At 34.5% G+C, this 16,257-nt stretch overlaps 1 protein-coding gene across 5 annotated transcripts in view; it reads left to right on the forward strand.

Annotated features, from left to right (window-relative positions):
- Positions 1-3,119, forward strand: part of ntng1a (netrin g1a) — a 92,414-nt gene extending 89,295 nt beyond the window's left edge. For all 5 annotated transcript variants that reach the window (XM_042751590.1, XM_042751593.1, XM_042751589.1 and 2 more), the window contains one exon: positions 1,598-3,119. In XM_042751590.1, the coding sequence (XP_042607524.1) occupies positions 1,598-1,845 (248 nt within the window). In that variant the 3' untranslated portion in view covers positions 1,846-3,119. The remainder of the gene's footprint in view (positions 1-1,597) is intronic.
- The last annotated feature ends 13,138 nt before the right edge of the window (positions 3,120-16,257 follow it).

Here is a 16,257-nt window from a genome sequence, read left to right on the forward strand (position 1 = left end):
ATACTGTTTTTATACTACTATAATTTTGCATCATATTCCATTTATTGACATTTCTTTGGAATTATTTGAAATTTACTAGCAATTTCTGAGGGAAAACTGTTTAAAAGTAAATCCTACACCTTTTTTTATTTTTATTAACATTAGACAAACTAATCTAATCTAGATACTTTAATCTACATCAAATTCAAACACAAATAGCTTAATGAAGGCAACTATAATTATTTGTTATAATGCCCATATTGTTCTTTACATGTTGACTCTGATTTAAGAAGTCTGACAAGATCGGACATAAAAGACTGAAACAAGTGAAGTGTTACATTAGGTAAATGCCCTATTTTGGCTAAATTTAAGAAATAATTTAATAAATTTTAATTTACTATAAATTATTATTATTATTATTATTATTATTATTATTATTATTATTATTATTATTTAAACAAAATTGTGTCAGTTTGTTCTAAACATTAATAAATGTATGATTTGCCTACAAATACTAATGAGACTGATAGTAATTGAACCCATTCAGTCTTTATGTGTGTTAATCACCGATAATTCAAATAGCTTGTTCATCTTGCAGGTACAATTTCTGGGTCTTGTTTTGCGGTACGAGTGTGGGTTTTCACTAGGGAACGATTGATCTGCATCGTAAAAAGACTCTGCAGTGATGAAAAGAGGGAATTATGGTCACAAACAGGGGCTCATTTTTCCCTGACTCAACCATAAAGCCTGTATCCACACAGAAGATGGAGAGAGAGAAGCTGGAGACCATGTAGTTTTGCCAGCTCCCTAATCAGCCTGTTATGACTGGGAGAGTTACACCTCCTCTCTCTATCATCCAGCTCTTCCTGTCTGCTCAGTCCAGCCCAAAATAGCTCAGTAACAGCCATTAAACAGATGCTGCGACACACAAGACCTCTCAGAACCATTCCTCGCAAATTGATAGAAGTCAGCAATTGTGTGTTAGATTATTATTTTCCAATCAGCAGGATTTCAGTGCTTTGATGAAGACGTGAGAGGCATGGCTTGTTCATCTGTTTTTATTTGTCTCTGTTGGTTTTGCTAGTTTACGCTGGAATTTGTTTGCCTGAAGCTTGCTCAACAGCTTACGTCCGAGGTCTGGCCTTGGTGTCCCTGTTGTTAAATGCACCTGATACACCTGAGGGGAATGCAAGTCATTGTCAGGGATTTGGAGAAACCTCTGCCATGTTAATGGTTTGGGTTAATGGCAGGTCTCTTGAGACATTTTCTTTATTTTAAGGTTGCCGTTGAGCAGAGATGCTTTTTGGATCATTTTTAATCAAATATCAAGAGTTCAGTTTTCTGTAAGAAAAAAAAGTATATTAATATTTTTCACTTATGAATTTCTATTAATAATGATATTAAGTTTTCTACTTGTGATTCATTTCAATCAATACTTTGCCTGCACTTTGTATTGACTATTTCTGTCTATTTTCAGCAATAGATGAATATGTGATATCTCAGGATAGAGCTCTATGTAATCATAGAAGTGTTCATACTTGTTTTGGTGTAGCCTATATATGTGTGTGTGTGTGTGGGTTTGTGTCTTCTGCTTACCCTTTTCCTCTCAATGCCACAGCCCGAGTGTGTGACAACGAACTTCTGCGTTGCCAAAACGGCGGCGTGTGTGTGAACAACATCCGTTGTCAGTGTCCTCCATCGTACACCGGCCTGCTGTGTGAGAAACCGCGGTGCGAGAACGAGCCGGGTGGCTGCGGAGGGTCAGACTCGGGCCAGGATTCCCTCCGCCCCCCTGGGCTGATCCTGCTTTCGCTGCTGTCCGTCCTGGGTCCCGTTTTCATCGTGGAGATCTGCTGGATCCTTTGAGAGGCAGATCTCTGCCTGTCCAGCTTCTTCTGTATAAGCAGCGCACCAAGACCCACCGACACTCGGCCGGCCATGTGGAATGTGCCCAAATATCAAAGCAAAATTTCTTTTGAGGATGACAGACAAAATACAATAACTAATACATCAATAAAAATAGTATTTATAAAAATTGATTCAATATAAAAATCTAAAAGTAAAAAAAAAAAAAACATCAAGGTGTTATTTATAGAATTTACCTGAGCATATGCTTCATGAAGCAAATAAGAGGAAGTAGAGACGTGAACTAAGCCATAATAGATACTCCCCTAACAGAACGAGAGAGCGACAGGGATTGGAGCAGACAAGACTCATCCCTTTCCTCCCTTTATCACCAAGGCAACGGGAGCTGCGTTCAGCCAGCGGCATGTACAAGTAAAGCCAGCTGCCGCCCCTCACCTGAGCCATTCTGGGTATCATGTTGGCTGTAGACTGCTTTTGGCTATTGTGACACGGAGCGATGGAAAACTGTCCGGATTGTGTGAACTGGCAAATGCGAGAAAAAAAAAATGATATGGAGAAAGACTCAAGAAAGAAAAGAAACAAGCATTCTTTGCTGTCAGTGCATTGTGGATATTAGGAAATCTATTCAGACTGTCACATTTGATCCGCTTTCAAATTGAGCTCGTCCCGCCAACACGTCCCACTCCACATTCAAAAATAAACTTTAGAGTGTCCTTTGTGTCAAAAGCCCCGTCCTTCCTCCACCCTGTGCTTTTGTGAATGTTATTCTGTAACCCTTGATATTTTTTTTTAGTACAGTATGTATAATTTTTTGGTTTTCCTTTCAGTATGTGTGATGTTAGTCACACTCATGTGGCACACCCCCTTATCCTCCAAAAAATATGACTGAAAAACCCATGACTTTGAAATGTGACGAACTGTTTGCTGAGGCCACGGTCAAAGATATATGTTTTCACCCAAACAGATGAAGTGCTTAGACAGTCATTAGTGTATTTAATTTTTGTATTAATACAGAAGTTATTTTCTTGACAGAGTAAAGATAATGTAGAACATATACTTTTTTGTATTATTGCTGAAATGTGTTTAAGGGCAACATTTTAGTGCGTTCAATCAAGGTGCATACTGAATTAAATATCTGATTATGTTGGTCTGAAATTTATTTTACTTCATTTACACTTCTTTTTTTTCTCCTTCAGTTGGATTGTGAAGTTTTCCTAAAGTATATTGGCAACGTGCTGGCATCAAAGAATATCAGTTTACATACAGTATATATACTGACGTGTAAAAAAGAAAATCACACCAAAGGACATTCTAAATGTTTTCTTGTTGCTTTAACACTGAGAAATTTAAGTGAATAAAACTTTAAAAGGACTTTATGTAGCTGTGTTGTACTGTTTTATGTGTCTTTTATTGCAGAATGAAGAATCTAAATCGTCCCTGCGATGAAAGCGTGATAAATAATCGCATGTGTCTTTATATAACACATGCATATAAATTGCATACTTTGCAGAATAGTGCAAAATGCTTTAAGCCTCAAAATTTTCTGCACACCATTTATCTCAAATTCAATACAGTAATGATTTGTTTCAGTGAATCGCATTATCGGATGGGCAGAATTAAATATTAACAGCTATTGATGTCTGTTTGAGAGCCTATTTTATGGAGTTGGTCTTGCCTGTGAGTAAACTGCCCATCTATCGCACGGGTTTGTTTTAAGCAGAAAGTTTTACAGCCTTTTTCACGATTATAAAGTGGTTGACATTACAGGCCTGCTAAATGATTCATTTTGAAGGAGATGCTCCAGAAACATTTGTCTTTATCTGCAGTGGCTCTTAGAAATTGGGTACTAATTTATGAATCTTGTGTTTGTGTGTGATTTTATGTGTTTGTGTGTCTGCTTTGAAAACAAAAGAAATGTTGATTAAGTAATATTGCACTTTCGTGTTAGTTATAAACCAGTCCACATTATATTTCCTTCTGGAAATTCAACATAAGCAACCAAATAATGACACTTTGGCTACGTTTACATGCACCCAAATAATCAGTTTGTAATCGGATTGAAAAACATTCATATAAACACCTTAATCGATCCGAATGAAATTTCGATCGGATTGAAGGGGGTGGTTTATTCCTCTTCTAATACGATTGAGAGTGCATGTACGTAAACACTTGATCGGATTGAACCACAAAACTAAAAGAACTGCGTATGTGCAATGACGCAGAAATAACATAATGACGTACTGTATGACGCACGTAACAAGCGGCTCTTCCTTTCGAATAAAGTGTTGTATAAATGCGTGTCCTTTCATTATAAAACTTGATATTATCTATGTCAATTTCACAATTTTAGCAGTGTGCGCATGTCAAAAAAAAATTCCGATTTGAAGCTTGTGACATGTAAACGCGCAAATCAACCCAATCACTTTATTTAGCGTTCATGTAAACACTACAATCAAGATTCATCAATCGTAATGAATTCAGTCCGATTGAACCAAAAAGTGTGCATGTAAACGTAGCCTTTGTCAGCTGTTTCTTTACATTAGAATGGCACTTTAAGAAATGGATGACAGTATTACTCACCAAAATTATTGGCCATTATTGGCAATCCCTTCAGCAGTCTTTGTGTTATCATGTTACACTGATAAATTACACAACACACTGTAAACTATTATTTCCTACATCTGTATGATGAACTGTAATTTTCGAAATTGCAGGTCAATTACAATACTACAGGTGTATATATACATAGGTTATATATATATACATACATAGTTTCAACTGTACATATATAGTGAGTTTCAGCATTAAAATGTTACTTTTAAATTAACCTACCTGGTCTCATGGCATAAATGTACCTGGGTGCACTTTTTTGCGAGATGCGAAATACGTGCCAATAAGTACATATCACTGCAGTTTCCAAAATGAACACTAGAGGCAGTAAAACTCTGACGCCTTTTATTACTTTTCACACAAATTTACAGTTTCGATTAATAAAGTGTAATTTTCGCACAATTACTTTAAGAAAATCATGTTATGACTTCAAAACAATATTAATATGCTGGGAGATTTGAAAATTGATGCTTCTGAATGGTCATATCGTACATATCCAGCTTCATATTTATGGGTTTTCAATGAACAGAAGGTTTGTTATGTAGCTCACGGAATAAGGAGACGTACTTGAGAGGTAAGGAGCTCTGGTTTGAATCCTGTGTAACCACGGTTTGACAAAACAGTTAAAATCTGCATATAAGAAAGTTGAAATGGCACGGTTGGATCAGCAAATGTGTTTTTATATCAGTTTTGCATTTGTTAACACTATCGGATAGGTTTAGGGTTGGGTTTGGTGTAGGGTGTATTTTCAACATGATAGAGCATTAACTTTTAGTGACAGTCCCCAGATTTTTGAATTCTGAACCGCCGCAAAACGTACCAGAAGCAACATCATAAAAACACAGCAATACGTAGCTATTTCAACATAATAAAAACTTGCCAGGGTTCACGAATTGAACCAGTGTTTTAGTGCCAGTCAGTGGACATTTCTCTTTGAAACTGTGGCGAAACATGCAGTAAGGTACGTAAAAACAGTGTTGCACAAAAAGTGCACAGAGGTACATATTTTTATGAGACCAGGTTGTAATTAACACATAAAGCACATTTTTATATATATATTGACTTGGCTATATATATATATATATATATATATATATATATACAAGTGATATTAAAGTATGTTTTTATGTATGTATTTATTTATTTGTTTATTTTAACCATACACTATAAAAAAGATCAACTAGTCCAGAGATGCTCTTACAGTTATTCCCTGGCTGAGAAAACTGGATTTCACCATGTGTACATTTGTGTTGTATTGGTTCAGAAATGCAACGTTCTCTTTATCAAGGCCGACATATGCAACACTGACAAAGAGAATAAATGATTCAGTGCATCTATATACTCATCAGATCCACTGTGTATTCAACAAACTCTTTGAACCAAGCCAACAAACCGTCTCAGCCAAAATCAGCTCCATCGTTCCAGTTGTTCACTCCTATTTATAGGAGGAAATATACTGCAGATTCTTTTTTTTTTTTTAATGCACTGAGTTTTTTTATTTCTGCATATTTGATTACATTTATTTCTATTTTTCTTAAAGGGATGTGTCAAACTTTTTCTTGCATCTGGAGTTAATCTGCCCTATTGATTTTTAAATCGGCTTTTCCATTTGTTAAGAAGCTGAGCTTCAGTAAACATGATGATTTTTTACTTCAGGCACATTCAACTTTTTCATTGATAACAGGAATGAAAAACTGAGGATTCATTTAACTTTGACCGTTTCAGGGATTTGATTTATGGTTTCCTATTCAGGGTAAGACTTACAATGTTACACACACTTTTATCAGCCTATATCACAATAACACACATGGAAGTATTCAGATGACTTAAGAATATGTTTCTGGAATGACCTATTTGATATGAAAATGTCACAACAACACAGAGGAAAAGTGAAATAAGGTTACCCAAAGAACTGCTAAACTCAGATGACCGACTGGCTTCGGTAAGATCATTATCCACCATTCAGCATCTTGCTATTCTTCCCAGAACTAAAGCCCATCTCTGGCTCGGCATCTAAGTCCTTCTCTTGGAGGAGTAATGGTGATATTGTTCCCTCTGCTGCTAATGGGAATATCTCTAAAAAACACATACACACACACAGTCTTTCTAAAGGAAGACCACGTTGCATTTGGTATTTGGCTGCAAGAAGACATTCATTTGTCAGATTTGGTGGAATGGAGAAGCTCAGCCCATTGTATGAAGAGCAAAACAAGGTGGATGGGTTCGTGTTTGCACACTAAAGGTACAATACATGAATGAAGTATAGCACTGGAGAATGTGTGAGCACTGGAGAATCCTGAAGGTCAAACCATTGTGGAAATGTAAAAGGTCTTCAAGATTGTTTGGCATGAATTCATTTCAATAACAAGAAAAAGTCATACGCATGTAGGTAGAAGCACCAGCACAAAGAATAATATGAAAGAACATTTTTAATAGAACTCAGAACATTTATGGAAGTTCAAGAATCCCTACAGACCACAAGAGTGTGTGGAATATGAATAACCAAAACTTCATTACTCATAACCTTCAACGTTTTTAAACATATAGGTGAGGAAAAAATTGGAATCATATCTGAATTCATTTAGAGTCTATTACAGCACACAGTGCTCACAATAAGAAATCTTTCTAGTGGCAATATACAATATACATGTAAAGCTATTCAACTATATGAGATGATCAAAACGCAGTGAACCATCCAAAAATATTACGGTAATTTAATACTTGATTGAGTTTGTTCACTTGGTCACCAATGGATCTTCTGCATTGAATGGGTGCCGTCAGATGAGTCCAAACAGCTGATAGAAACACCACAATACAACATCACAAAAGTGAAAAGCTGCATGTTTGTGATAAACAAATCCATCAAGACATTTTAATTTCAAACCATTGCTTCATTTTCATCTGAATCAAGAGAGAAATATGCACAGATTAAGCACTGTTAAAAGTGAAAATAGTTCTAAAAAAAAAAAAAGTTCTAAACGGTGGATTCACTCGAGGAAGTATTATTATGGATTATGGAGTCATAATTTGGCCAGAAACAACTGTTTAAAGTTAAAATAATCATAATGGAGGATTTGTTTCTTAAATAACCCAGCTTTTCAATTAACAAGATGTTTATTGATGGACTGGAGTGGTGTGGATTACTTGTGAATTGTTGTAATGTTTTTAACAGCCTTTTGGACTCTCATTCTGACGGCACCCATTCACTGCAGAGAGGATCCATTGGCGAGCAAGTGATATAATGCTACATTTCTAAATCTGTTCTGATGAAGAAAAAAATTACCTACATCATGTATAGCCTTAAGGGTGAATAAATTTCAGCAAATTCGTTTTGTCTTAACCAACACTTTAGTCTGCGATAACGATAACTGCGCAAGACGGGAGCACTTGTGTTTAAATACAACAAGACTTTTAATAAAAGAGACATTAAAGTAGTGCCAATAAAGTAGTTACTCAGAGGAGTGGACTGATATACTGTGTTGAAATGGAAAAAAGGTACACTAAGTAACTTTCTTCTCTCTATGATTTAATGCATATTTAAATAATGTTTTCATTACAGAAGAATAGTGGGTCAAACTGATTCTACACTTGATCAGCTAATATAGCCCAGAATACTCCAGCACAACTTCATTAAGCCACCTAGCCTCATTTGACGAATGCCTACAAGTAAAAATAAAAAATATTTCCTGGCACGGACGAGTCCCCGGGGCAGAGGCAGGTGTATGACTGAAGATTATTCTTGCCATTTTCCAAGTTAGTTTTTCACACCTCTCCAGAATACAAAACTCTGAGATCCAAATATACAAGAAGTATATTGCTGTGTATCGCTCTCTCTCTCAGTGTCTCAGAGGTACACACACACACACTGACACCTTAGCAGCACTGCAAGCATATTTTCTCCGGCAGTGGGGAAATAGACTTCTTTTGCAGTATAGCCAAGATAAACTAAAGATGTAATGCATTATTTAGACCCACGGCATGCCCTTTCCAGAGGTAGATAAGCAAGAAGTGTGAACACCAGACATTGTGGATGTAATTTCAATGGATGGATGTGCACACACACACACACACACTCATAGTTGTGAATAACAATGTGGCTCAGGGTTAGGAATGAATGGTTAAATGTGCTTCTCATTAGAGTAACTACTTCCTGTTTCATAATCAATCTGGCAACCATGTTTAAAGAAAAAGGTAAACAAAAACACTGGCTCTGTTGTATGTTATGTGGGTCATTTCTGTCACGTAGTACCTTTTGAAATTGAACTTTAAAAATCTGAAATCGCTTGTAGTTGTTGGAAGTATTTCGAAAGATATTGCTGTTTATGTTGATAAAAAAGAGAAATGTGCTCTAGTCAGGCTCAATTATAAATCCAAATTAAATTCATTAAATCCATTGCTAATACTTGTATACATTGTAATACTTGTAATAAATGTCACTTCCTGGAGGATTATTTTGTTGTTGTTGTTGTTGTTTGCTTTACAAAAGTCTAAAAGGCTTTAGATAAATCTATAAATTGATTGCCAATTAAAACAATATTTCAAAAGTTTACAAATATTTTAATATGATTAATACACAATTTAATATTAATAAGTCCAGTGGATGACAGCAGTGGATGGGGACATAAAAATGTACTACAAGATAGGAATAACCCTTATGTTCTAAATAGCTATGCAGCAAATATTCATAATTGCAACATACAATTTGTCTTTCAGCTTTTCTGCAAAAAAAAAAAAAAATAATAATAATAATTATATATATATATATATATATATATATAAAGAAACAAGAGTATGAATGTCTTTTAAATGGTACATTATTGTGGATTTCAGTGCATTTATCAGATCTTTGTTACTATAAATTAGTCAGACATGCTCAAGGCCAAAAGCAATCCTACACAACTAAAGAACGTGCCGCTATAGAAAAGAAGCATGGGTTGTTTGAGTTCGTAAGAATTATTATTTTGTCCAAATTCTGTGACCCACCCAAAGCAGGTAGGCAACTACCTAGCAACTGCATTTGGGTTTTGTACACACAAGCACCAATGACACTTTTATTTATATTTTTTTAGAAAATATACTGGATGTTAATGTATTGGTTGAACATGGTTTAATATTTCAAGCTTTAATATTTTAGGACATTAGGATATATTAGGTTTTATTTTTATCTTTCTTTTTATTATTTGTCATTTTGTTGAAAAAAAATATAGCTTAATTTTTTTTTTTTTTTTATGTTTTATTAATTTTAAAATTTACTTATACATTTATGGTTAATGTATGACCTTTCAGCAGGTTTAGGTGGGACAGAGCAGTCCTGTTCATAAAGCTGATTGTCTTAAGAGCAGTAAATCAATAGTAAAGGTCCTGTGTTGCACAAGTACAAAAATCCCCTTAGTTAATCAGAGCCTCATCCGAGATCAGAACCTCTCATCCTTCCACCTGTCCATCCCTCTGATCAGTGCTTCTGAGACGTCCCACGACAGGGGTCCACTCAGCTAATGAACATCTCAGCACCGTCCCTCTGCCCTCCCTGTAAAGCTTCTCTCCTCTCCACCATCTCCTTTGTTGATTTGACCAAAGTTAGATCTTTACAAAGTGAAAAATGACATTCCAGGTCGAGGACATCAAGGATGGTCAAGATAATGAATGACCACCAGATGTCCGTTATTAGGCTAATGCAGTCCTCCCTGCTTCTCTCAGGGGGAATGGCAGCTCTCACTAGTGGAGCACACACAGAGATACGACTAAAACTATATGAGCTGCTGCTGCAGGCTTGTGAAAACCTCTAGCCCAAATTGTATTTAGCGAATCACGTTACATACACCATCACACTTTCCCACAGGTGAAAGGTTTGGAGTTAGTAAGATATTTATGTATTTTTATTTTATTTTATTTAAAAATTTTTGCAGGGAAAGACTTATGGTCAAGGCCACATTTATTTGTTCAAAAATACAGTAAAAAGTAGCATTGAGAAATATTATTACAATTTACAATAAAGGTTTTCTTTTTTAATAAAATGCATTTTAAAATATTAAAATGTATTTTATTTCTATGATGGCAAAGTTGCATTTTCAGCATTAATACCTTAGTCTTCAGTGTCAAATGATCCTTCAGAAAATATTATAATATGCTCAGTTGGTGCTCAAGAAATGTCCCTGATTATTATCAATGTTGAAAACAGTTTTGCTGCTTAATAGTTTTGTGGAAACCATGATGTTTTTTTTTTTCAAAGCATGTAGGCAACAACCCACGATGGGTTTTGTACAGGCAAGCACCACTCAGACTTTTATTTATATGTTTTTTAGAAAATATACTGGATAATTTGATGTGTTGGTTGAATGGTTTTTAGTGCAGCGTCCAGGCTAATAGCAAAATGATCGTAACAAAGCAAATTATTTGTAAAATTTCACATTAAAATTATACAGAAAACAATTATTTTTATTTCTATTTTTAAATAAACTTTAATATTTTAGGACATTAAGATACATTATGGGGGGCAGTGTTATTTTTAAATTATTTATATTTATATGTTAATTTAGCTTTTATTTTTCAAATTTTAGTTTTTATTTTTAATCATTTTATGTTATTTTTCAATATTTTATTTGTTTATTTATTTGTAAAAAAAAAAATCAGCAGGTTTTCATGCTGATTTGGTGCTCAGAAAACATTTCTTATTATTATCAATGTTGAAAACAGTTTTTTTTTTTTTTTTTGGAATCTTATCAGGTCTGAACACATTTCTGAACATTGATGAGATCACTTCTGAGTTAACAAAAGTCTCAATTTGCTTTCCATTTAATCACTTCTGTCTGTGATAGCACCAATGCCAGATTTGCCAGCAGAACTGGCAAGAAACTGGCATTTGCTATCAGAAACTGGCTTCAGCCTTCAGAACAAGTCGAAAAGATACAGATCTTACCTTTAGTCACGTTTGGCAACGTGAGGTTTTTGGCTAATAAACCAGATCTTGGCACTAAATACGAGCTATTGGGAATACAAACACTGTAATTTCATGTGCTTCTTGTCTGCCTGCCAACACTCCCGACTGTGCAGTTGTTCTCGATGGATTTTGCATTATGCACACAGACAGAAATTCAAAAGTGTCAAGAAAAAAGGAAAGTGGGTTTAGTGTTTTTTTCTGTGAACAACATATGGTGCAACCCGGGACATAATTATAAAAGCACATTTTTCTCACAAATGTTGCTTCTCAATGCAACAAAAAAAGAACCCAAAGGTCAAAGATTCTGAGCTGCAGACTTTAGTATAATCTTGTGAATATTCAATTTTAAATTTAAAAGTGTACCACCACCATGCCAAGACGTTTTGAGAGGATAACATGAACCTAACTCTGTTTTTGTACCTGTGTTGTATTGTGAAATGAAAAGACAATTCGAGGAAAAATTCACCCAGAAATTACAATTTATTATTTACTCACCTTCACCTCATTTCTGCGTTATTCCTTTCTTCACTGCAACACAAAAGATTAATTTTTGAGGAATATTCTTGCTCTGCTTTTCAGTATAATAAAAGTGAATGAGAACTGAAGCTGTCAAGCTACAAAAAAATTACAAAAGCACCATAAAACATGATCTTTTGAATAATAAACACAACAAAAGACTCACAGGAGCTCAAACGACAAAATAAAATTCAAAGAAAGACAAGCTGCAACAAAAAAAAGAATCGCAACCAGTGCTTTAAAATGTTATTGTTTTGTAACTCAGTTTTAAAAACTTTTATAAACCTAATTCAATACAATAAAACCTTGTGAAGAAACTAAAAGTGTTCCAGATACACAACGCCCTTCATATACAAAAGCAAAGGAAAATATTGTGCCTGGATGTAAACGTGAGATTTTATTTTGAATCAAGTATTTCATTAAAAACCTCCAAATGTAAACCTGCTTACATAGGCCGCAATGACTTCACAGGTCTCCAGAAGTGATTGGTGGATTTTTTATTGTCAATGTCTTGCAGCAATGTTATGAAAAACTCTCTCTGTGGAATTGAAGAGAATAGCTGATGCCATCATATTTCTGGATGACAAATGAAAGTGGAATACACCTGGAGGCATTCGGGAAGCGCATGAGGGATTTGACACAGCCAGAGCGTCTGGTTCTTCAGGAACCAAATAGAAACGAGCATCTTTCCCATCTCGTAATCGTCCTGAAAGTATAGAACTTGATCAAAACCTCAGGGTTAAAAGCATTCTTATCACTATTTATAGATCCATAACGTTTAATGGCTAATGAATAAAGAAGGGAGATCAACGTAGAACCGTTGTGTGTGCATATTTAGTGTTTTAAATCATAAAACAGCCTATTTTACTTTCAAAATGTGGGGCATTTCTGAGTGAAAAGGTATTGAACAAGAAAAAAAAATCTTTCAACTTGACTTGAACTGCCTGTAAATGTTATTACCAGTCAATATCTAGGTTTTGAATCAGATTTCCTGGACTCTGCAGAGCAACACATGTCAAGATCCGGTAGCAGAACAGTTGGAAAGCATCTCTTTTCTCACACGCCGATATGTGAAAACTAGACATTGTAAAAAGCAGTTTGAGAGATGGCACATCCATCCACTGAGAGCTTCAGCAGATCACTGGCAAGATTCTGCTCGCTGCAGACAGCAGTTTCCTTTTAAAAAACTGCGGAGATGGTCTTATCTTATCGGGTTCAAGTGCCAGATAGACGCAAGACTCTGTCGGTGTGTGATACGCAGAGATCTGCTGTTGATGGATCTGATGAATTCTATCATGCTGTAAGTCCACGTGTATGTGTTGCTCAGCTCAGAGGATGCGGTATTAAATACGTCCCGGGGACTTCAGGGTTTATTACAGTCCCATGCAGTTATATTTGTGCTCAGGTCATGCTGAAATACAGTAAATCTTGAGACAGACTGCAAAGCATCACACCTCTAAAGCCTGACAATGGAACAGTTTATTGATCGTCAGACGAAAATTGATCGTTTATTTTATTTATTTATTTATTTGTTTTTTTTTATTACCATATATGATACATCAGGCATTTGCAGGAAAATACAGAGCTCATACTTAAGAAGAAGCAAACTCTTTGTTTTATTTAGAGGCCCTAAAATAATAAAATAAAAAAAAATAAAATAAAATAAAATAAAATAAAATAAAATAAAATTAAAATAAAATAAAATAAAATAAAATAAAATAAAATAAAATAAAATAAAACTGAATAAACATTTTGTGAGTAGGCCTATATTGTTATGTTAATATCTATTTATTTATTTTTTGGGGGTTGGGGGGGGGGGGGAAACATTTTAATTATACAAAATGGTACAATATTCTAAAATAAATTATTTAAATGTGATGAAATATCACTTAATACAAGTTCACAATAAATATCATACCTTTTATTCATGTTCCTCCAAACAAGTGTGACTGTTTCATTCATATACTTAATCACAAAAAGTGTGTACAGTTGTGAATGTTGCAGTGAGCTTAATGAGCACACACCACACCATATAAGGAAAAAAGGCGGAGAATAAACAACCACGAACAAACCTCATTGGTTCTCACAGCTGTTGTTGTTGAAGTAGTGAACTTGAATAAAATAAGTACACAATGATAGTGTCCTAACCATTCTATGAGAAAATAATTATCTTAAAATAACAAAATAAGATCTCTGTGATCTGTTGTAGCATTTTTCATTTAAGTCTTTATTCTCCAAAATTAAAGGTTTAATGTGTATCTTTGTAATCATTTGTGAAATTTTCTTGACATTTCTGACTGAAAATTGCTTCAAAGGAAATCCTACACCTCATATTTTTCCGGCAGTGGTGGTGAACATATGTAATTAAGAAGTCGTTGTATTTTTCTGAAGTGGCTCACAGGATGGAAGAAAGAATTCAGATCAGTGACGTTTCTATTAATGCATCTGGGAACTGTATGCGGCTGTGTGGATGTGAGGTGCAGGGCTTGATATTTACACGTCGGCTATGCCTTTTCCTCTGACAGCTCCCAGATGGCCACTGCCGCAAACGCTGGCCAACATGGATCTTTACGAAGATGTCTACCAGCCACTGTGGGCAAAAAGCAAATACTATGAGCTTTTACCGGTGCTCCATTATTAAAAACAATATTCTCTGCAGATCGTTGTATAATAATCAAAATACCAAAGGTACAGCTCACTCGATATGAGAAAAACACAAAAACAGAGTGTGTTTCGTTAAATGTCAAAGATGGTTTCATCTCGATGGAGGTGGGTATAGAAAAGCGGTTTGTTTTGTGGATAGATGTCACTTTTGATGTGGTTTAACACGTCTTGCTTTAGTTCTAGGCTTTCACAGATGAGTCTGGTTTCTCTACATTTATTTATACCAGCAAATTAGTGTTTACCTCAGGAACCGAGAGAGGGGATAAAGGGGCTCGGTCATGACTTTTCTGTAAATCAATCCTCATCTGCAGCTTACTTCTGCAGGTGGGACATTGCTTTGAGGCAATAGATTGAGTCTCAGCAGACACCTCGAGCGCCTCATCACCAGCCGAATGACCCCATTGTCTTCTTCAGAACGTGTTCTCCTCATAAGCTCAAACAGATGGGGACTGCCACTGTTTTAATCTCTGTTTTACACGTACACTCTTCTAGATGACTATAAATGTTGACAGCAACTTAGTTCTCTTTCTAGCCGCATACATGAAAGTCTGCCAACCTTGAGGACTGACGCTTTTTTTTTTTTGAGCAAAACTGAAATACAAAGTTCTCAAGAAACTTTGCATTGTGCATTAAAGATTTAGTCTGTTGATGCACTACCTAAAACTAGAAACTCAGATTTAATTCAACACATTTAACTGTTAATTAAAATAAGACTAAATAAAATAAAATTTTAATTTTAGATAAAAAAACACAAAATGAAACTTGATGCAGCAACTAACTTAAAATAAATACATAAATAAATCTGAAATAAAAAAGAAACATATTAGTGCTTAGAAATAACAACATGATAAAATTACTAAAAAATATAAAAACTAAAAATGCTTATTCAAAATATTAAACTAGGACAGTTTATAAACAATACACAAAAACTAGAAACTCCAATGCAGAGTTATTGTTTAATAAAACTAAAACTATTAAAAGCATTTTTTTTTTTTGCTGAATGAATAAAATAAAACATGTCTATTATATCAAACCTAAACTAAATTAAAAGTTGATGTTCCCATTGCAAATAATTATTATTTTTTAAATAAATAAAAATGTAAACAAATAAAATTAAGACTGAAATAAAATTAATTAAACCTAAATAGTAAGATTTAAAAACAATAACAAATATTTCACAAAACTGAAAATATTTGAAAACAAGATTAAAGCCACTTCGAAATACTAATAAAAAACTGTTATAGTATATAAATAATACTAAAGTAGCACTGCTCCCACGTGGAGGTTCAGTATAAGAATTAAAGTGGAAAGTAAGTAAATCAAAATATTGATTTTAATTCTTTAGGCAAATAGTGTATTGTTATATTTCTATGTACATCAGTAGAAATACAGTGAATATTTAAGAGTGTGTTTAACAAACTATTGGACACTTTTGATTATATTATTAAAAGCAAACAGTTCATTTTATTTCTCCAGTTCCTTCTTGTTTTGAGTTAACTGGCACTTTGACTCTATTTTCATTATTTGATTAGCCAGATTAACCAGCACTGACACCAACCATTTGTACGGCATCTCACTCCAAGTTTTTCTACACAAAAGACTGTGAAACAATTTGCAAAAAGAAGCAATATACATTTTATTGTAACTTTCTGTACATATATACAGTTGAAGTGCGATACAGCAGC

Source organism: Cyprinus carpio, chromosome B24, assembly GCF_018340385.1.
Source record: "Cyprinus carpio isolate SPL01 chromosome B24, ASM1834038v1, whole genome shotgun sequence".
Lineage (NCBI taxonomy): Eukaryota > Metazoa > Chordata > Actinopteri > Cypriniformes > Cyprinidae > Cyprinus > Cyprinus carpio.